Here is a 21,915-nt window from a genome sequence, read left to right as displayed (position 1 = left end):
CCGCCCTCCGGGCCCAGAGCTTTTTTAGCCCTCGGCAGGCGCCGTAGTCGTCCGGCCCCGCCCCCGCCCCCCGCGCCCTTCCCGCCCCCGCCCCCTTCCCGCCCCCGCCCCCCGCTCCCTCCCCGCCCCCGCCCGATCCTTGGCCCGACTCTTTCCGCGCCGGCTGGAAATGCGCGTCGAGGCGCGCGGCGGGCGGGCAGCCTGGCTTTCTCCCACCCCCACTGTCGCTCTAAGGCCTCTGCGGTCCGACCACCCTGAGGTTAGGAAGCGTGTCACTTTCTGGATCTCCCGACTACTGCACTGGCCCGTGCGTTAACGTTCCTGGTGTTGCGGCCAGTCACGGCTGCGACTCTTCCGGCGCCCCGGCGCGGGGAGAGCGGCGTCTGCTCTCCGCGGACCCAGCGTGAGGGTGCGGGCGGACGCTCCAGAGGCAGCGCCTCTCCGCGAGTCCTTTCTCCTCGCCTAGCGCGCACACACGCACACTCACACACACACACACACACCGCAGCCGCATCCCCCGCCCGCCCCCTCCCGGCTCTGCGCCTAGTCCCCGGCTGCGGGCAGACGGCTCCACACCGCTGCAGCCCGCCCGCGGGAAGGCACACGCGCGCGCGCGCCTACAAACTCCCGCTCGGCTTGGGCCGCCATACCCGGCGCAGCATGTCGGCGCTCGAGTGGTACGCCCACAAGTCCCTGGGCGACGGCATCTTCTGGATTCAGGAACGCTTCTACGAGTCTGGCAACCGCGCCAACATCTGGCTGGTGCGGGGCTCCGAGCAGGACGTGGTGATAGACACCGGCCTGGGGCTGCGCAGCCTCCCCGAGTACCTGTACTCCTCCGGCCTCCTGCGGGACCGCGCGGCCAGAGACGACGCGGCTTGCCGGCCGCTGCTAGCCGTGGCTACCCACGTGCATTTCGACCACTCGGGTGGCCTCTACCAGTTCGACCGGGTGGCGGTGCACCACGCCGAGGCCGAGGCGCTGGCCCGCGGGGACAACTTCGAGACCGTGACCTGGCTGTCCGACAGCGAGGTGGTGCGGGCGCCGAGCCCCGGCTGGAGGGCCAGACAGTTCCGAGTGCAGGCGGTGCAGCCCACCCTCGTCCTGCAGGACGGTAAAGCGCACCCCCCACCGCGCCTTCCCGGGCGCTTGCTCTCATTTAAGGGAAGGGATTGGGGGAGAGAAGGTTCCTAGGGATGCTTGTTGCAGACCTGCTCGGCTGTGAGGTTGAGGGGGTGGGGTGGGGGATTGGTTTGTTTTGTCACATCGCATAAACACTTGTTTCAGTTTCTTCCTCCCCCCCCCCCCCCCCCCGGGGGGGGCCAAATAGCCCACTCACTCCACCATCAAGTCGCTGGAAGGCCATCTCAACCTTTCCTACGGAGGCTAGCTCTGACACCGGGTACCGATGCCGGGTAGTAGACTGAAAGCCAGCCCCACCCCCTAGTCAGTTTCCTCTGGGAGGTCCACGGTGTGCAGTAACACCACCAGAGACTTGTCACTAGGGTTCCCATTCTTCCCCCCTCAGACATGTCCGTCATTTGCAGGCACATTTCTAGCGAAAAGACTTCTAAGAAATGACGCTTCGTGGAGAGAATGCGTGCCGTTGGCTCAGAGCTTTTTGAGAACTGCTGACTCCATCGGCTCGGAATGGACAGTGCCCACCTGTAGGCTTAGAAGGCCATTAGAGAGCAGTGATTCTAATCTGCTCACGCATCTTTAGCTTCCAGATAGGTTTCTGCTCCTGATGCTGCCTCACAAGAGAAAAAGCTTGATAGTGAACATATGAAGTAGAATGTGCCTGAGTCTTAACGTTATGACAGCTCTCTGTTCTGGCTGAACGCCAGGCCTGAGAAAGATTAATAAGGAGGCTGTACCCGTAATGGTGAAGTATGTGGACTAATGCATAGATAACCTTGGGCCTCTTTGGCTCTGCGAAAAACAGAATGGGATTCAGAAAGAAATTAATGGAATGAAATAGTGTAGGGTTCCAACCCTTCCAACCACCCCCACCACAGGCACTTAAATGATTGAGCCAGTTGGTCACAGCAGTGATATTTGTGTATTAATTTCTTTGTTCTTTTTAGAATGCTACTGTTGATACCATTTTATCCTCCCAACACGTTTGAAGTGAGGCTACTTAAATGGCTTCAATTAAATGGCTTGCCTAGGGGCCACAGAGCAAGATAGAGACAAAAGCTAGGATTCCAGCCCAGGCGCAGTAGATCAAAGCATGTAGATCACACATTAATCCTACACCCAAAATATGTTTTTATGGTAATTCTGAATAGGATATGAAGCCCCCTTGCTTTTCTATCTTGAAACTCTTATTTGCCAGTTTATTTTATTGAACTGTTATGAGACAAAAAAAAAAATCCAGTTGCTGCAGTACAATAAGGCTCACTTTGTGACCAACCGGTATGACGAATAATGAAGTACTTTATGAAAATGAGTTTATCTTACAGATGAGATCTTGATCACTTGATGTATAAAAAAATAGCAAGTTTCTGTACCTTACACACCACTTTAAAAAAACCTATTCATTAAAATTTTAAATCTGAAGATTAAAAAAAGTGGTTTAGATGGGAGCCTTACATTACCTGACACTTTGAGGTGAAAGAAAACTAAATTTAAATTTACAGTAAATGTTCTTTTAATTACTATATTTCTTGATGAAATTAATGCTTTTAGAAGTAGGATTTCCTTGCAGTTTATGGGTATTCAGACTAATTTAACTCAGACCCCCCCCAACCAAAAAAGAAAAGTTTTTCATCAGTATTTAAAATATGTTTAAGTTGTTTATAAGAATAAATGACTTTTGATTTATTTACTTTGGATCCTCTGTCAGGAAATCAATGATGAAAGAGTGCTAAGAAATATTGTTTTATAGGTGAAGAGTCCACACAGGCTTGAATATTATGCCTGAAATCACATTGCATGTTAGGGAAAGAGCCTGGACTAGAAATCAGATTTCTTAAATTCCAGTCAGTACTAGAATTATAGGCTTTTGGAGTTGCAGGGGACCTGCAACCAACCTATGTGGTGCTTTAAGCCTTTGAAAGTGTGAAAAGAGAGCTTAATATTTACTAAACACTTGGAAGGTGATACTACTGTGTTAAAAGTTGTTTTTCATTAGGAGCTGGATGTTTCACCCTCTCAAGTAGAATCCAATATCCTCTTTCCTCAGGATTGTTAATTTCCTGTATCTTCTGAATGGTGTGGCCTGCTAACTTAATATTATCATAATCCAGGTGCTGGGAAGGAGATATAAAATATTTATATAAAAATTCATATACAAAAAAAAATCATATGCAGTTACACACACATGTGAACAGCACATACCTAGCAGCATAGTCTTCATTGTTTCAGTTAGAAAATAAGGAGGCTGAATTCCTTAGCTTACTACATTTCATTTAGTGTATTGGTGATCACCTGTCATGGAGAAGCATAAGTCTGTATCCTGTATCACTAACCCAGAAGCTGACTTGTGTATGAGGGATGAGGAGGACAAGGTGAGGTCATCATCCACTGCATCATTTCTGATGAAAAAAGCTACTCACCCTACTAATAGTGAAACTATCTTCCTATAAAAAGACAGCAATAAACCCTAGATAGATACAGCACGTTCTTCTTGAATGGACACACATCATTCTATTTTTCACAACAGGCAGGCATTTTGGCCCCTGTTATACATGTTTGAATGATTTTCCCAGAGTCATCAAGATACTACAACAGTTGTTTTAGGTAAACTTAGATCATTTGGAGAGATAAAAACAAAAAATAGATTCCAGAGAGGCAGCAGGTTGAATGAACACTTTTTTTTCCCATTTATTTTTATTAGTTGGAGGCTAATTACTTTACAACATTGCAGTGGTTTTTGTCATACATTGAAATGAATTAGCCATAGTTTTACATGTATTCCCCATCCCGGTCCCCCCTCCCACCTCCCTCTCCACCCGATCCCTCTGGGTCTTCCCAGTGCACCAGGCCCGAGCACTTGTCTCATGCATCCAACCTGGGCTGGTGATCTATTTCACCCTAGATAATATACATGTTTCAATGCTGTTCTCTTGAAACATCCCACCCTCACCTTCTCCCACAGAGTCCACAAGTCTGTTCTATACATCTGAGTCTCTTTTTCTGTTTTGCATATAGGGTTATCGTTACCATCTTTCTAAATTCCATATATATGTGTTAGTATACTGTAATGGTCTTTATCTTTCTGGCTTACTTCACTCTGTATAATGGGCTCCAGTTTCATCCATCTCATTAGAACTGATTCAAATGAATTCTTTTTAATGGCTGAGTAATATTCCATGGTGTATATGTACCACAGCTTCCTCATCCATTTGTCTGCTGATGGGCATCTAGTTTGTTTCCATGTCCTGGCTATTATAAACAGTGCTGCGATGAACATTGGGGTACATGTGTCTCTTTCAGATCTGGTTTCCTTGGTGTGTATGCCCAGAAGTGGGATTGCTGGGTCATGTGGCAGTTCTATATCCAGCTTTTTAAGAAATCTCCACACTTTTCTCCATAGTGGCTGTACTAGTTTGCATTCCCACCAACAGTGTAAGAGGGTTCCCTTTTCTCCACACCCTCTCCAGCATTTATTGCTTGTAGACTTTTGGATAGCAGCCATCCTGACTGGCGTATAATGGTATCTCATTGTGGTTTTGATTTGCATTTCTCTGATAATGAGTGATGTTGAGCATCTTTTCATGTGTTTTTTTGCCCTCTGTATGTCTTCCTTGGAGAAATGTCTGTTTAGTTCTTTGTCCCATTTTTTGATTGGGTCATTTATTTTTCTGGAGTTGAGCTGGAGGAGTTGCTTGTATATTTTTGAGATTAATCCTTTGTCTATTGCTTCGTTTGCTATTATTTTCTCCCAATCCGAGGGCTGTCTTTTCACCTTGCTTATAGTTTCCTTTGTTGTGCAAAAGCTTTTAAGTTTCATTAGGTCCCATTTGTTTATTTTTGCTTTTGTTTCTAAAATTCTGGGATGTGGGTCATAGAGGATCCTGCTGTGATTTATGTCGGAGAGTGTTTTGCCTATGTTCTCCTCTAAGAGTTTTATAGTTTCTGGTCTTACATTTAGATCTTTAATCCATTTTGAGTTTATTTTTGTGTATGGTGTTAGAAAGTATTCTAGTTTCATTCTTTTACAGGTGGTCGACCAGTTTTCCCAGCACCACCTGTTAAAGAGGTTGTCTTTTTTCCATTGTATATCCTTGCCTCCTTTGTCGAAGATAAGGTGACCATAGGTTCGTGGATTTATCTCTGGGCTTTCTATTCTGTTCCATTGATCTATATTTCTGTCTTTGTGCCAGTACTATACTGTCTTGATGACTGTGGCTTTGTAGTATAGTCTGAAGTCAGGCAGGTTGATTCCTCCAGTTCCATTCTTCTTTCTCAAGGTTACTTTGGCTATTCGAGGTTTTTTGTATTTCCATACAAATTGTGAAATTATTTGTTCTAGTTCTGTGAAAAATACCGTTGGTAGTTTGATAGGGATTGCATTGAATCTATAGATTGCTTTGGGTAGTATAGCCATTTTGACAATATTGATTCTTCCAATCCATGAACACGGTATATTTCTCCATCTGTTTGTGTCCTCTTTGATTTCTTTCATCAGTGTTTTATAGTTTTCTATGTATAGGTCTTTTGTTTCTTTACGTAGATATACTCCTAAGTATTTTATTCTTTTTGTTGCAATGGTGAATGGTATTGTTTCCTTAATTTCTCTTTCTGTTTTCTCATTGTTAGTGTATAGGAATGCCAGAGATTTCTGTGTGTTAATTTTATATCCTGCAACTTTACTGTATTCATTGATTAGCTCTAGTAATTTTCTGGTAGAGTCTTTAGGGTTTTCTATGTAGAGGATCATGTCATCTGCAAACAGTGAGAGTTTCACTTCTTCTTTTCCTATCTGGATTCCTTTTACTTCTTTTTCTGCCCTGATTGCTGTGGCCAACACTTCCAAAACTATGTTGAATAGTAGTGGTGAGAGTGGGCACCCTTGTCTTGTTCCTGATTTCAGGGGAAATGCTTTCAATTTTTCACCATTGAGGGTGATGGTTGCTGTGGGTTTGTCATATATAGCTTTTATTATGTTGAGGTATGTTCCTTCTATTCCTGCTTTCTGGAGAGTTTTAATCATAAATGGATGTTGAATTTTGTCAAAGGCTTTTTCTGCATCTATTGAGATAATCATATGGTTTTTATCTTTCAATTTGTTAATGTGGTGTATTACATTGATTTGCAAATATTAAAGAATCCTTGCATTCCTGGGATAAAGCCCACTTGGTCATGGTGTATGATTTTTTTAATATGTTGTTGGATTCTGTTTGCTAGAATTTTGTTAAGGATTTTTGCATCTATGTTCATCAGTGATATTGGCCTGTAGTCTTCTTTTTTTGTGGCATCTTTGTCTGGTTTTGGAATTAGGGTGATGGTGGCCTCATAGAATGAGTTTGGAAGTTTACCTTCTTCTGCAATTTTCTGGAAGAGTTTGAGTAAGATAGGTGTTAGCTCTTCTCTAAATTTTGGTAGAATTCAGCTGTGAAGCCATCTGGTCCTGGGCTTTTGTTTGCTGGAAGATTTCTGATTACAGTTTCGATTTCCTTGCTTGTGATGGTTTTGTTAAGATCTTCTATTTCTTCCTGGTTCAGTTTTGGAAAGTTATACTTCTCTAAGAACTTGTCCATTTCTTCCAAGTTGTCCATTTTATTGGCATAGAGCTGCTGGTAGTAGTCTCTTATGATCCTTTGTATTTCAGTGTTGTCTGTTGTGATCTCTCCATTTTCATTTCTAATTTTGTTAATTTGGTTCTTCTCCCTTTGTTTCTTAATGAGTCTTGCTAATGGTTTGTCAATTTTGTTTATTTTTTCAAAAAACCAGCTTTTAGCTTTGTTGATTTTTGCTATGGTCTCTTTAGTTTCTTTTGCATTTATTTCTGCCCTAATTTTTAAGATTTCTTTCCTTCTACTAACCCTGGGGTTCTTCATTTCTTCCTTCTCTAGTTGCTTTAGGTGTAGAGTTAGGTTATTTATTTGACTTTTTTCTTGTTTCTTGAGGTAGGCCTGTAATGCTATGAATCTTCCCCTTAGCATTGCTTTTACAGTGTCCCATAGGTTTTGGGTTGTTGTGTTTTCGTTTTCATTCATTTCTATGCATATTTTGATTTCTTCTATGATTTGTTGGTTATTTAGAAGCGTGTTGTTTAGCCTCCATATGTTTGAATTTTTAATAATTTTTTTCCTGTAATTGAGATCTAATCTTACTGCACTGTGGTCAGAAAAGATGACTGGAATGATTTCAGTTTTTTTGAATTTACCAAGACTAGATTTATGGCCCAGGGTGTGATCTATTCTGAATGAACACTTTTAATTTGACTCCCTCTTAAAATGTCACTAAGATTGCAGCAAATAGACCATGGTTTGTCTGTTTTATGTATAAATCCACATTGACAGAGGTTCTGTTTTGCATTGTTGTTGTTGTTTAGTTGCAAATTCATGTCCAACTCTTTGCGACCCTATGGATTGTAGCCCGCCAGGCTCCTGTGTCTGTGGAACTTCCCAGGCAGGAATAATGGAGCAGGTTGCCATTTCCTTCTCCAGAGCATCTTGCCAATCCTTCTGATGACTGAGTTAGCAGTTTTATCATATGCCAGCAATAGAAAATTGAGAGCCAGTCCACTTTGTTCTGCAGGAGATTAACAGGCTCAAGAATTAGCTGTAGTCAGTACCTTAGCAGGGGCAAAAGGAAAAAACTAAAATAAGTAGAATTGATGGAAAGCCACTTAAGAAGCTGTTAGAACTCTGGAATTCTTCTCCCTAAGTGAATGCTCCTCTCCCCAGAGTTAGTTGGTTCTCTGGGGAGAATGAAGCAGAAGGGTTTCTTGATTGAGGGATGCTGAGTACTAATGAGCTCAAGGGTTCAGGTGGAAAATAGGAGGGATAAGTGTATGTGAATGTATATAAAAATATAGAAAAATAATAGATAATATATATGTTCTTTACTAGTTTCCCAGAAGAATGAGAGCCAGGCCTTTAGCCTCCATACATACCTCCAGGTAGGAAATTGGAAGAATCTTATCTGGAAATCTGTCCAGCCCTGGGGTAAAGATTAAGATACTGATTCCTAGGTAACTCTTGGCTTGAACTTTCTACAATGAAGTCTGCCTCACCAGGTGCCATGCATTGCTTCATACAGCTTTTTCACTATCCTCCATTTCTTAAACAGGCAATCAAGCATTATGAAAAAAATCTGGGAAAATCCTCTCACATGAAGTAAAATACTGAAAACAAAGCGACTTGAGAGGACAATCATTAATATCATTAGGGGATAACAGAAGCTATTGCATTCAAGATATCTGAGAGACAATAGGATGCCATAAAACTAAGCAACAGGCAGAACCATATTCACACTCCTAAAAGAAACCCTGGAATTTAAAATGTCAGAAATTATTTAGTGGAAGGTCTGGAGGATGAAGTTGAAAACGTACAAAAGGAGCAGATAGGCAAAATGAAAAACTAGGAGAAACCCAGTAAAGAACCAGTGTGAAAAATCTGATATTGGAATATAAGGAGCACAGATAGAGCAAATAGAGAAAGTAGAGAAAAAGAATAGTAGAGAAAATACAAGAAAATATCCCATGATTAAGGGACAAACATTTCCAGATTGAAAGAGCCCATAGATGAAAACGTGTTCAACCCACGGCACATTATTATAAAATTTCAGAATGCTGGGACCAAAGAAGAGTCTACAGACTTCCAAATTTAAACACAAAAGTTCATTTATACCAATCATAATAGCTTTAGAGCTAGAAAAGAAGAGCTGTGACTTATTTGAATAAAACCAATTTCCAACTTAGAATTCTGACATCCATTTCAGTATCAGTCAAGCATTCAAAAAATTATTTCCCACGTGCTGTTACTTAGGAAGCTACTAAGATATGTCTCAGAGTCCCTGGTGGCTCAGGCAGTAAAGGGCCTGCCTGCAACACGGGAGACCCGAGTTCAGTGCCTGAGTCAGGAAGACCCCCTGGAGAAGGAAATGGCAACCCACTCCAGTATTATTGCCTGGAAAATCCCATGGACGCAGGAACCTGGGGGCTACAGTCTATGGGGTTGCAAAGAGTTGGACACGACTGAGCAACTTCACTTTTTGAGATGTATCTTTATCCTGTTTACACCAAGAGGAAGACATGGAATACAGAATATAGGAGATCTGTTTCAAGACAAAGTTGACAGGAAGCATCAGGATGATGGCAGACGATGACACTGACAACAATAGAACCTCAGGCATAGAGGATTCCAGATCTAAGCACCTGAATCATTCTTTTGAGGGGTGGGAAGATGAGAAATGTATACATGTGTGGTTTTGGTAGGTAGAGAGGAGTAGAAAGAGCTACTAAAAATTCCTTGTTTCATAGTGGAAGTCAATGAATAACATCTAAAATGCCAAGAAATGATAATACATGAATGAAATCAGTAGAGTATGAGGTATAAACATTATTTACAGATGTTTATACCTAGTAGTCATCTGTAAATAATACTTTGGCTCCAGTACTTTGACCACCTGATGGGAAGAGCCAACTCACTGGAAAAGACCCTGATCCTGGGAAAGATTGAAGGCAGGAGGAGAAGGGGACGACAGAGGACAAGATGGTTGGATGCATCACTGACTCAATAGACATGAATTTGAGCAAACACCAGGAGAAAGTGAAGGACAGGGAAGCTGGAGTGCTGCAGTCCATGGGGTTGCAAAGAGTTGGACACAATTGAGAGATTGAACAACAAACAACATATCTAGTAGAGGCAGCTACCAGAGGAAGTTGCTAAAATTGTTAAAAGTGGTTGCCTACTGGGAGCAGGATTGGAGATAGAGCCAGAATGGGGCAAAGAATGTTTTCTTACATTTTAAGCCCTCCTAAAATATTTTATTTGAAATATGTAATTTAGTTCTTTAATTAAAAGTGAAATAAAAATTAAAAATGGGAATGCCAAGATGGGAAAGGCTATTTGAGAAGCCAAGAAAAGTCTAGTGTGGTTGGAATGTGGTGACAACTGGATTAGGGTGAAGGCTTGGAAGGATAGTATGTGATATATGTACATATATGTATATATATATTTTATATAAGTTTATATGTGATATTTATACACTTCACAGACAGTATTGGTTATTGTAAGAGAGGTCTTGATGAAATTATATGTGTTAGCATTATAAGCATAGGGGAGGCATTTATAAAGCCATATGGTAACAGCAGACCTAATAATAATATTCCATCTCTGTGGCCTTATCAGTTGTTCACAGCTGGTGTCCATTTTGATAGGTGGGTGCTTATGTCTTGTCTACTGCTAAGTATTTTGAATATCACCTGGCCTTGAATATAAAAAACCATAAGACTCTATCCTTCCATTGGTAATTCTCTACAGCTTCATTTTGAGCATCAAACTTCCCTCATTCTTCTTCTTTCTGTACATCTATTAAATAGTCTGTCTGCAACAGTTCTATTATTAAATCAACTTAGCTATAATATCCTTTACCTTACTTATCAATCATACCGGAAATGACAGTGGTTTGTGATCCCCAGAAGCACCTTAAATCTGAAACAATTATCCTGTGAAGGAGTCTGGCCCCTTATGACTGGAATGTGGGGCAATTTGAGTACCTAATTCTATCTTACTGTATTAGTAATTACTGGGATTTGAGACAAGACCAGAGCAACCCCTGTTCCCACCCAGGCTTCACCGACCTGTGCCTCACTGACTGCCATTATAGTTTTGTTTTTCTGAAAACTTTCTACAAAACATAATCACATGCAATCTTTTGTGTCTTCTTTCATTTGGCATGCTGTTTTTTGAGTTTCACCCATGTTGTTTTATCAATATTAATTCCTTTCTGTTGCTGAGAAACTACTCATTTATCAATATAACACATTTTAGATGTTCACCTGTTGAAGGAAATTTGAACTTTCTAGTTTGGAATTGTTCTGACTAATGCAGCATGAAAGTTTACATGTAATTTTTTATGTTGATGCTTGCTTTTATTTCCTAGGTAGATAGCTAGAAATGAATTTCTGGGTTGTATGGTAAATGTGGCATACAGCGCACACCCACGTGGTAAATGTATGTTAAATGTTTAAGAAGGTGCCAAACTGTTTTCCAAAGTGCTATGCCGTTTTACATTCCCAAGTGCAGTGTATAAGTTGCAGTTTCTCCACATCTCTGTCAGCACTTGCTTTTGTCAGTCCTTTTGATTTTAGGCATCCTAGTGAGTATGTAGTGGTATTTCATTGAGGTTTTAATTTGCACTTCCCTAATGACTGATTATGTTGAGCATCTTTTCAGGCTCTTATTTGCTATTCATATATCTTCTATGTCGAAAGATCTTATCAAAATCTTTTTTTTAATTGAAATTTTGTTTTCTTCTAATTGAGCTGTTTTATATATTCTTAATGCAAGTCCTTTTTCCGATACACATTTTGCAAGTGTTTACTCTCAGTGTATGTCCTGTCTTTTCATTTTCTTAATAGTATCCTCTTCTTTTTTCTTTTTTTTAAGTAAGCACAATTTTTTCCTGTATTTTTCTGGTTGCACCAGGCCTTCATTGCTGCACACAAGCTTTCTCTGCTGGTGATGAGCAGGGGCTACTCAGTTGTGGCGCAGAGGCTTCTCATCGTGGCGACTTCTTGTGGCGCACAGGCCTGTGTAGATAAGCAGACTTCTGTAGTTGCAGTGTGTGGCTCTGGGCTGCATGGCCTTCCGTAGTTGTGCCACACAGCCCAGTAGTTGCTGCTAGCGGGCCCTGAAGTACTTGTGGTGCACGGGCTTAGTTGCTCTGCAAACTGTGGCATCTTCCCAGACCAGGAATTGAATTACTCGTATGGTCAACAATCCACCTGCAATACAGGAGACCCAGGTTCAGTATCTGGGTTGAGAAGATTCCCTGGGGAAGGGAAAGGCTACCCACTCCAGTATTCTTCCCTGGAGAATCCTATGGACAGAGGAGACTGGCAGGCTACAGTCCATGGGATCACAAAAAGCTGGACAAGACTGAGCTACTAACACTTCTCTCCCCTGCCTTGTCAGGCAGATTCTTTTTTTTTTTTTTTTAAACAGCATTCCCTTTTATTTATTTACTTTTTCATTTATTTTTATTAGTTGGAGGCTAATTACTTTACAATATTATAGTGGTTTTTCTCATACATTGACATGAATCACCCATGGATTTACATGTATTCCCCATCCCAGTTCCCCCCTCCCACTTCCCTTTCCACCTGATTCCTCTGGGTCTTCCCAGTGCACCAGGTCCGAGCACTTGTCTCATACATCCAACCTGGGCTGGTGATCTGTTTCACCCTAGATAATATACATGTTTTGATGCTGTTCTCTCGAAACATCCCACCCTTGCCTTCTCCCACAGAGTCCAAAAGTCTGTTCTGTACATCTGTGTCTCTTTTTCTGTTTTGCATATAGGGTTATTGTTACCACCTTTCTAAATTCCTTATATATGCATTAGTATACTGTATTGGTCTTTATCTTTCTGGCTTACTTCACTCTGTATAATGGGCTCCAGTTTCATCCATCTCATTAGAACTGATTCAAATGAATTCTTTTTAATGGCTGAGTAATATTCCATGGTGTATATGTACCACAGCTTCCTTATCCATTCATCTGCTGATGGGCATCTAGGTTGCTTCCATATCCTGGCTATTATAAACAGTGCTGCGATGAACATTGGGGTGCATGTGTCTCTTTCAGATCTGGTTTCCTCGGTGTGTATGCCCAGAAGTGGGATTGCTGTGTCATGTGGCAGTTCTAATTCCAGTTTTTTAAGAAATCTCCACACTGTTCTCCATAGTGGCTGTACTAGTTTGCATTCCCACCAACAGTGTAAGAGGGTTCTCTTTTCTCCACATCCTCTCCAGCATTTATTGCTTTTAGACTTTTGGATAGCAGCCATCCTGACTGGCGTGTAATGGTACCTCATTGTGGTTTTGATTTGCATTTCTCTGATAATGGGTGATGTTGAGCATCTTTTCATGTGTTTGTTAGGCATCTGTATGTCTTCCTTGGAGAAATGTCTGTTTAGATCTTTGTCCCATTTTTTGATTGGGTCATTTATTTTTCTGGAATTGAGCTGCAGGTGTTGCTTGTATATTTTTGAGATTAATCCTTTGTCTGTTGCTTCGTTTGCTATTATTTTCTCCCGATCTGAGGGCTTGTAGTTTCCTTTGTTGTGTAAAAGCTTTTAGGTTTAATTAGATCCCATTTGTTTATTTTTGCTTTTATTTCCAGTATTCTGGGATGTGGGTCATAGAGGATCCTGCTGTGATTTATGTCGGAGAGTGTTTTGCCTATGTTGTCCTCTAGAACTTTTATAGTTTCTGGTCTTACATTTAGATCTTTAATCCATTTTGAGTTTATTTTTGTGTATGGTGTTAGAAAGTATTCTAGTTTCATTCTGAAAGAGGAAATTAATAGTAACACAATAATAGTGGGAGACTTTAATACCCCACTCACACCTATGGACAGATCAACTAAACAGAAAATTAACAAACACAAACTTTAAATGACACAGTGGACCAGCTAGACCTAATTGATATCTATAGGACGTTTCACCCCAAAACAATCAACTTCACCTTTTTCTCAAGTGCACACGGAACCTTCTCCAGAATAGATCACTTCCTGGGCCATAAATCTAGTCTTGGTAAATTCAAAAAAATTGAAGTCATTCCCGTCATCTTTTCTGACCACAATGCAGTAAGATTAGATCTCAATTACAGGAAAAAAATTATTAAAAATTCAAACATATGGAGGCTAAATAACACGCCTCTGAATAACCAATGAATTGTAGGAGAAATCAAAAAAGAAATCAAAATATGCATAGAAATGAATGAAAATGAAAACACAACAACCCAAAACCTATGGGACACTGTAAAAGCAATGCTAAGGGGAAGGTTCATAGCATTACAGGCCTACCTCAAGAAACAAGAAAAAAGTCAAATAAATAACCTAACTCTACACCTAAAGCAACTAGAGAAGGAAGAAATGAAGAACCCCAGGATTAGTAGAAGGAAAGAAATCTTAAAAATTAGGGCAGAAATAAATGCAAAATAAAGAGACCATAGCAAAAATCAACAAAGCTAAAAGCTGGTTTTTTGAAAAAATAAACAAAATTGACAAACCATTAGTAAAACTCATTAAGAAACAAAGGGAGAAGAACCAAATTAACAAAATTAGAAACGAAAATGGAGAGATCACAACAGACAACACTGAAATACAAAGGATCATAAGAGACTACTACCAGCAGCTCTATGCCAACAAAATGGACAACTTGGAAGAAATGGACAAATTCTTAGAGAAGTATAACTTTCCAAAACTGAACCAGAAAGAAATAGAAGATCTTAACAGACCCATCACAAGCAAGGAAATCAAAACGGTAATCAGAATTCTTCCAGGAAACAAAAGCCTAGGACTAGATGGCTTCACAGCTGAATTCTACCAAAAATTTAGGGAAGAGCTAACACCTATCTACTCAGGCAGATTCTTATCCATTGCACAACCAGGGAAGTCCTTAATGGTATCTTTTTAAGCAAGAAAGTTTTTAACTTGGATGAAGTCCAGTTAATCATTTTTCCTTATGTTTTATGCTTTTTGTGTTATTCTGAGAGCTCTATGACTAGCCCAAAATCACAAAGATTTTCTTCTTTAGAAAGCTCTCACATTTAGGATTATGATCCATTTTGAGTTAATTTTTGTTACTGTTGTGAAAGGTTCGATTCAGTTCAGTTGCTCAGTCATGTCCGACTCTGCAACACCATGGACTGCAGCACGCCAGGCTTCCCTGTCCATCACCAACTCCCAGAGCTTACTGAAACTCATGTCCATTGAGTCAGTGATGCCATCCAACCATCTCATTCTCTGTCATCCCCTTCTCCTCCCGCCTTCAATCTTTCCTAGCATCAGGGTCTTTTCCAGTGAGTCAGTTCTTTGCATTAGGTGGCCAAAGTATTGGAGTTTCAGCTTCAACATCAGTCCTTCCAATGAATATTCAGGACTAATTTCCTTCAGGATTGACTGGTTTGATCTCCTTGCAGTCCAAGGAACTCTCAAGAATCTTCTCCAACACCATGTTCAAAAGCATCAATTCTTTGGCACTCAGCTTTCTTTATAGTCCAACTCTCACGTTCATACATGACTACTGGAAAAACCATAGCTTTGACTCAACAGACCTTTGCTGGAAAAGTAATGTCTCTGCTTTGTAATGTGCTGTCTAGGTTGGTCATAGTTTTTCTTCCAAGGAGCAAGCGTCTTTTAATCTCATGGCTGCAGTCACCATCTACAGTGATTTTGGAGCCCAAGAAAATAAAAGTCTCTCACTGTTTCTATTGTTTCCCCATCTATTTGCCATGAAATGATGGGACCAGATGCCATGATCTTAGTTTTTTGAATGTTGTGTTTTAAGCCAGGTTTTTCACTCTCTCTTTCACTTTTATCAGGAGGCTCTTTAGTTCTTCGCTTTCTGCCAAAAAGGTGGTGTCATCTGCACATCTAGGTTGTTGATATTTCTCCCTGAACTCTTCATTCCAGCTTGTGCTTCATCCAACCCGGCATTCTGCATGATGTGCTCTGCATGTAAGTTAAATAAGCAGGGTGACAATAGACAGCCTTGACGTATTCCTTTCCCAACTTGGAACCAGTCTGTTGTTCCATGTCCGGTTCTAACTGTTGCTTCCTGACCTGCATACAGCTTTCCCAGGAGGCAGGTCAGGTGGCCTGGTATTCCCATCTCTCGAAGAATTTTCCACAGTTTGTTGTGATGCACACAGTCAAAGGCTTTGACATAGTAAAGCAGGAGTAGATGTTTTTCTGGAACTCTCTTGCTTTTTCAGTGATCTAATGAGTGTTGGCAATTTGACCTCTGGTTTCTCTGGCTGTTCTAACTCCAGCTTGAACATCTGGAAGTTCACGGTTCACGTACTGTTGAAGCCTGGCTTGGAGAATTTTGAGCATTATTTTGCTAATGTGTGAGATGAGTGCAACTGTGTGGTAGTTTGAACATTCTTTGGCATTGCCTTTCTTTGGGATTGGAATGAAAACTGATCTTTTCCAGTCCTGTGGCCACTGCTGAGTTTTCCAAATTTGCTGGCATTTTGAGTGCAGCAGTTTCACAGCATCATCTTTTAGGATTTGAAATAGCTCGGCTAGAATTCTATCACCTCCACTAGCTCTGTTCATAGTGATGCTTCCTCTTGCCCACTTGACTTTGCATCCTGGGATGTCTGGCTCCAGGTGAATGATCACACCATCATGGTTACCTGGGTCATGAAGATCATTGTATAGTTCTTCTCTGAATGTAGCTATCTAATACAAATTTAAATTAGTTAAGATTGATGAAAATTAAAAATTTAGTTTCTTTGTTACACTAGCTTTATTTCTCATGCCATTAGCCACATATAGCTAGTGGCTGCCATGTTGCCTAGTGTTGATACAGAACATTTGTATTATCTCAGAAAGTGCATATTAGACAGTGCAGCTATAGGAAAAACTGAATTTAATTACCATCTTAACAGTTTCAAGTCTTCCAATCAATGGATATGGTGTATTTCTCCTTTTGCTCACATTCTCTTTAATTTCTCTTTAAAGTGTTTCTGTAGTTTTCAGTGTACAGATATAACAAAACTTCTCTTTCGTGTACAATTGAAAGGAATGTGTACTTAGCTCTTTTGGCATGAATTATTTTATATATGTTGGCTAGGTCAGGTTGGCTGATGGTGTTGTTCAAGTCTTCTGTATCCATACTGATTTTCTATCTGCTTATATTATGAATTATTCAAACTATTCAAATATTTAAGCTCAATTGTTAAACTATTCATTCTTATTTTAATTCTTTTTTATTTTATGAATTTTTAATCTCTATTTTAGGTACATATACATTTAGAATTTTTTTCATTAGGTATTGACCTAATTTTGTCCTCATAAAATGTACCTCTTTTCTCTAGCAATATTCTTTATATAAAAAGCCATTTTGTCTGACAATATAACCACTCTAGTTCTTGTCATTCATATTTATAAGGTATGACTTATCATCCTATTTTTGGCTTTGATTTTATAGTTCTTCTTTTGTAGACTGAGTACATATCTTGCTTTTTAAATCTAGTCTGACAATCTTTGCCTTTGATTAGAGTGTTTATTCCTTTCATATTTAATATAATTGCTGACACAGTTGTTTTTAGGTCTGCCATTTTGGTCATTTCTTTGTCTCTTGTTTATGCCTTTATTTTTCTTCTGTTGTCTTCTTTTATATTTAATGATTCCTGATTATTATACCATTTTAATTTCACTAGTAATTTTAGCTATATTTCTTTGATTTTTTTCTGTATATGTATATGTTTGCACTAGAGATAACAATATGAATCTTTTAATTTATTATGATTTACCTGTTTGTACTGATTTAAATCCAGTGAAAGAGCAATTTTGTATTCATACAGCTCAGTTTCGTCCCCACTGTCAAATAACTGGGAGGAGTTTGAGATTTTACCCTATTTGTAGGTTAGTAACTTAGGCTGCGGTGGTTTAGTGAATTCTGACAGAAGACTTGACATTCCAGGGTCCGAGACCAAGAACAGTTTATTACAGCAATGGCAGTAGCCAGAGCATCATCATTTGTACTGATTCCTCAGACCTTAATTTCCACAGAGTGATAAAACAAAGGGGAAAAATACCACACCCTTCACTAGAGCATCATTCATGAATTGTGTCATCAGGATATTAGTATAAGGGATATTCTGAAAATGAATTTTTTTGTCAAATAAATTTGTGAAACTATACAGCCATATCTCACTTGTGTATATCCACAATGTATATTAGCATATTAAATGTACGTTAGCAAATCTTGCAGAAAAGAAAGCTGCTTACTCTTCATTGAAGGAAGAGTTTTCCAAATTATTTGACCACTGAATCTTTTCTTGTATGTATTATAACAACCAGCAGAAATTGTGTTCCACTGTCTACTTTGGCAAACACTGGTCCAGTAAACAACAGAAATGAAATGTAGTCAACTTATTTTAAATCATCTTTTATTACTAGGCTGCTTTTACAATGAAAGTAAAATAAATATCATCTTCCCAACACCTTTGAAACTGTTGTGTTCTGCTGTTCTTTAAGTGATTGAAGTCAAATATATAACATGTTTATCTGTAAATTCTGTTTTCATTTTTAGGGGATGTGATCAACCTCGGTGACAGACAGCTCACTGTTATGCACATGCCTGGTCATTCTAGGGGCAGTATTTGCTTGCATGACAAAGACCGAAAGATTCTCTTCAGTGGAGACGTCGTGTATGATGGATCACTGATTGATTGGCTCCCATACAGCAGGATAAGTGACTATGTTGGAACCTGTGAACGTCTGATAGAATTAGTGGACAGAGGTCTGGTAGAGAAAGTACTTCCTGGGCACTTCAATACCTTTGGTGCTGAAAGGCTTTTTCGATTGGCTTCTAACTATATTTCAAAAGCTGGGATATGCCATAAAGTCTCTACTTTTGCCATGCGATCTCTTGCAAGTTTAGCCCTACGTGTAACAAATTCTAGGACCTCACCCTAGTATCTACTTTGATTAATTCTATAAATTATTCCAGTTCATTTTGTGTTGTTTAAACAGTGAGCATTTTAAGAAGTGCTTTTATATTACTGTTATATATTAGAGAAAAAAACGATTGAGAATGAATAAGCCAAAAAAGGAACTTCTTAGTTTTTTTTTCTTTTTTCCAAATAAGAAACCACTTAAATGAGCTTATAATTTGCCAAAGTTGTAATTTGCCATTGTCCTGTGTCATTTGCCCTAGAAATGATATAGAGGTATATGGGGAAGCAAGGAGGCATTTTGCAGTAATAGAATTATCTCTGTGTCTCATTTTTTTTATTTCCTATATGACCTAGGAAAAAAGAGCATAAGAGAGTTTTACATTTAAACTCCAGACTTGATATTTTTAGTATATTATTTCAAAATAAAGGTTCTTGGGTTTAAGATAAAAACCCAAAACATAACAAATAAGCTAACAGTTAGAATGACAGCTAGAACAATCCATTGTTATGGTACAGAATTTTTATGCTTCATTTTATTTGTTCTTAATGTAATTATAATGTACATTATGTGTTGTGTAATTTTACTTACAAAAAGTACAATGAATTTTATTTTATTGAAAAGCGTTAAATATTAATTGCAGTGCTTCAGTAAAAAAGCTACAATGTATTGTTGTTTGTTATTATGTAAGTGTAATATTTTCAATTGTAGAAACGAAATTCAAATGTCTGTAATCTAACTACAAATTGTCAGATTTTTCAAAAGGACACTGTCAGGCAAATTTGAAAATATACACATTAAGAATAATTTTAAAATTATATCCTATTTTAATAGTAACAGCTATTATAAACAAAATTTTCCTTGTTAAATAGCAGCTTCAGTATATGTATCTTATTTTATAGTACCAGACAACATCCTAAAATAAACCATTCTTTTTCTTAACAAAGCATACATATGTACCACAGAAGGCTTTTCAGATTAATTGTAAAATGTGTGTAAGATACTGACTTAGAATGAATTGCCTTTTTTATCCTGATTCACAACACCTATTCCTGTTCAGTATTCTTTGTCTTGAATGAAAAGAAATTTCCATTTATAAAATTATAGGAAAGATTATCCCACTATTTAGTAAGATGTTTTGGTTTGGTGCTTTTAGTAATTTATTAAAAAGCCTTTTGGAATATTTCATAAAGGTGTTTTAAACTTTTTTTCACTGCCTTTTTATTATTGACATATCTAAAACCAAACTCAGATAGCTTTGGAAATCAGAAATTTTAGTATTAGGAAGGTCCAGCAATTTTGATTTCTGAAAAATTATGAAACTTTTCCTACCCTCCACCCCACTCAGGTTCTTAGTCTTTTAGTCATTCAGCACACATGCACACGCACACCGCACATACATACGCACAGTCGTGTACATACATGCATTCACTGTGCTCAACACTGTGGGAGCTTATAAAGTCAGACTGTATCCTAGCTGGAGGTAGAAGATGGAACGTGAGTAGAAGTATATGCAGTTGAAGTTTATACAAGTTACACATGAGTGTCAGGGACATAAATGGAGGAGTGTGAAGTTTGGTTAGGGAAGGTTTCCTGGAGGAGAAGTTTTTGAGTCAGGTTTGGAAAGATGATTTGTTAGCTGGTGAGGACAGAAAATAAGAATAGAGTTGTTTCTGCATCTTTGGAGCTAAGAATAGGGATGGAAGTGTTGCTGTCCAGAGTAGGCTATTCCCTTGTGACGATTTAGTTTTCAGGAGCCTTAGATCTTCTAAGCACCAAGCATTTAGCATGAAAAAGTGATTATGTATGTAAGAATCATCCGTAAGACAGACAAGCTTATGGCCTATATGACCACATACCACCAAATGATCCCTTACTTAAAATCAGTAAGGAGGCCATGGTTGTTGAAATGAAGAATATCATGGGAATTTCTCTGTGATAGTCATTCAAGGCAGTAGGTCTGTTTTAATAGTGCAACATCAAGACTACAGATTTGGTTCAGGGCAACTACAAACTATCACTTAATGAGCCTTAAATATAGCCATTATTTTTATATCAATAGCACAAAAGAAAACCAAAAGTCCTTAATCATTGACCATTTTATCATATTTTAGGACTTTTTTTTAAAAATCAGGGTATAGTAGGCACTAAGTTTTATGGGAAATATTTAAACCTGATGAAGGCTTTCCTTATTTCTTGAAAGTGCAATTTTTCAAAATACACTGATTTTATTTTTAAATTTCCCATTTTTTTTTCTAGATTTTTCAAATTGTACCAGAACATAAGACTGTGATATTTTGCTTTTGCTTCAATGTGAGTAAATTAGGGAAAGGAGGTATCATTCATTTAGTGCCCATGCTATGCATTTTAAAATAGGCATTATTTAATTTAATCCTGGCCCCAGTGCCAAGAAGTAATTGACCAGCCTAACATCACAACTTGGAAACAAAGCTGGTAACTGAACACAGGTCTCTCTGCCTCCCAAACTGTGCTCTTTCTCTTATACCTGCACAATAACATAAAATTGGCAAAGTGTATTTTTACTTTTCAAAATGCCACATGTGCCAAGAATAAATCAAGTGATGTTAAAGCTTAATAGCGTATTTTTAAAAAGCTTTAAAAATATGTATTTTCACCCTGACAGTGACCCTTGTTGTAATTTATGGTTTGGAGAAATGATAGTATGTAAATATCATTCAAAGTTGTCAAAATATAAGACATTTAGAAATAACTTTTATTATTTATTTTGTTAATAACTTAATTTTTGGAAATTCAGTTTCCTTATTTGGTGTTTCCTTTTAACTGAGAAGTCTAGAGCAAACAAAACCTTGTGTGTTATCCTGATGTAGTTGAATAAATGATTGTGTGTAGTTGTTCTTATATGGATAGTAACATGACTGTGACATGCACAACTTGTTCTCATAATTTTCAGATAACTGTAACTAAACATTTGTGTGATAACTATTAAAGTGAACATTTTATTTCAATCTATGGTTGGTATTTTTTATAAATGTTAGCAAATTTCTATTTAATGTCTTGCAAGGTTATTTTCTGTATGAAGCACAATTTTGAAAAACTTGAAATAAAGAAGATGTCAAATCCCTGGGCAAGAATATTAGACCCTAGAAACTGAATAATACCTATATAAACCTTGTTGTTCTTTAGTCATCCAGTCGTGTCTGACTCTTTGTGACCCATGGACTGCAGCACCCCAGGCCTCCCTGTCCTTCACCATCTCCCAAAGTTTGCCCAAGTTCATGTTCATTGCATCCATGTTGCCGTCCAGTCATCTTATCCTCTGATGCCTTTTTCTCCTTTT

General features: G+C 38.9%; 2 protein-coding genes across 2 annotated transcripts in view; one reads left to right on the top strand and one right to left on the bottom strand.

Annotated features, from left to right (window-relative positions):
* POLR3G (RNA polymerase III subunit G) overlaps nt 1–795 on the bottom strand; it is a 46,121-nt gene extending 45,326 nt beyond the window's left edge. Inside the window, exon 1 of the mRNA XM_070465808.1 lies at nt 651–795. The gene's annotated coding sequence lies outside the window, so the exon portion shown is untranslated. The remainder of the gene's footprint in view (nt 1–650) is intronic.
* Nucleotides 120–21,583, top strand: MBLAC2 (metallo-beta-lactamase domain containing 2). The gene is made up of 2 exons (XM_020913162.2): nt 120–1,114; nt 18,232–21,583. Exons 1-2 carry the CDS (start codon nt 661–663, stop codon nt 18,615–18,617), a joined length of 840 nt encoding a protein of 279 aa, XP_020768821.2. The 5' UTR covers nt 120–660; the 3' UTR covers nt 18,618–21,583.
* The last annotated feature ends 332 nt before the right edge of the window (nt 21,584–21,915 follow it).

This window comes from Odocoileus virginianus, chromosome 3, assembly GCF_023699985.2.
Source record: "Odocoileus virginianus isolate 20LAN1187 ecotype Illinois chromosome 3, Ovbor_1.2, whole genome shotgun sequence".
NCBI classification, from domain to species: domain Eukaryota; kingdom Metazoa; phylum Chordata; class Mammalia; order Artiodactyla; family Cervidae; genus Odocoileus; species Odocoileus virginianus.
This window is presented reverse-complemented; position numbering and strand designations above follow the sequence as displayed.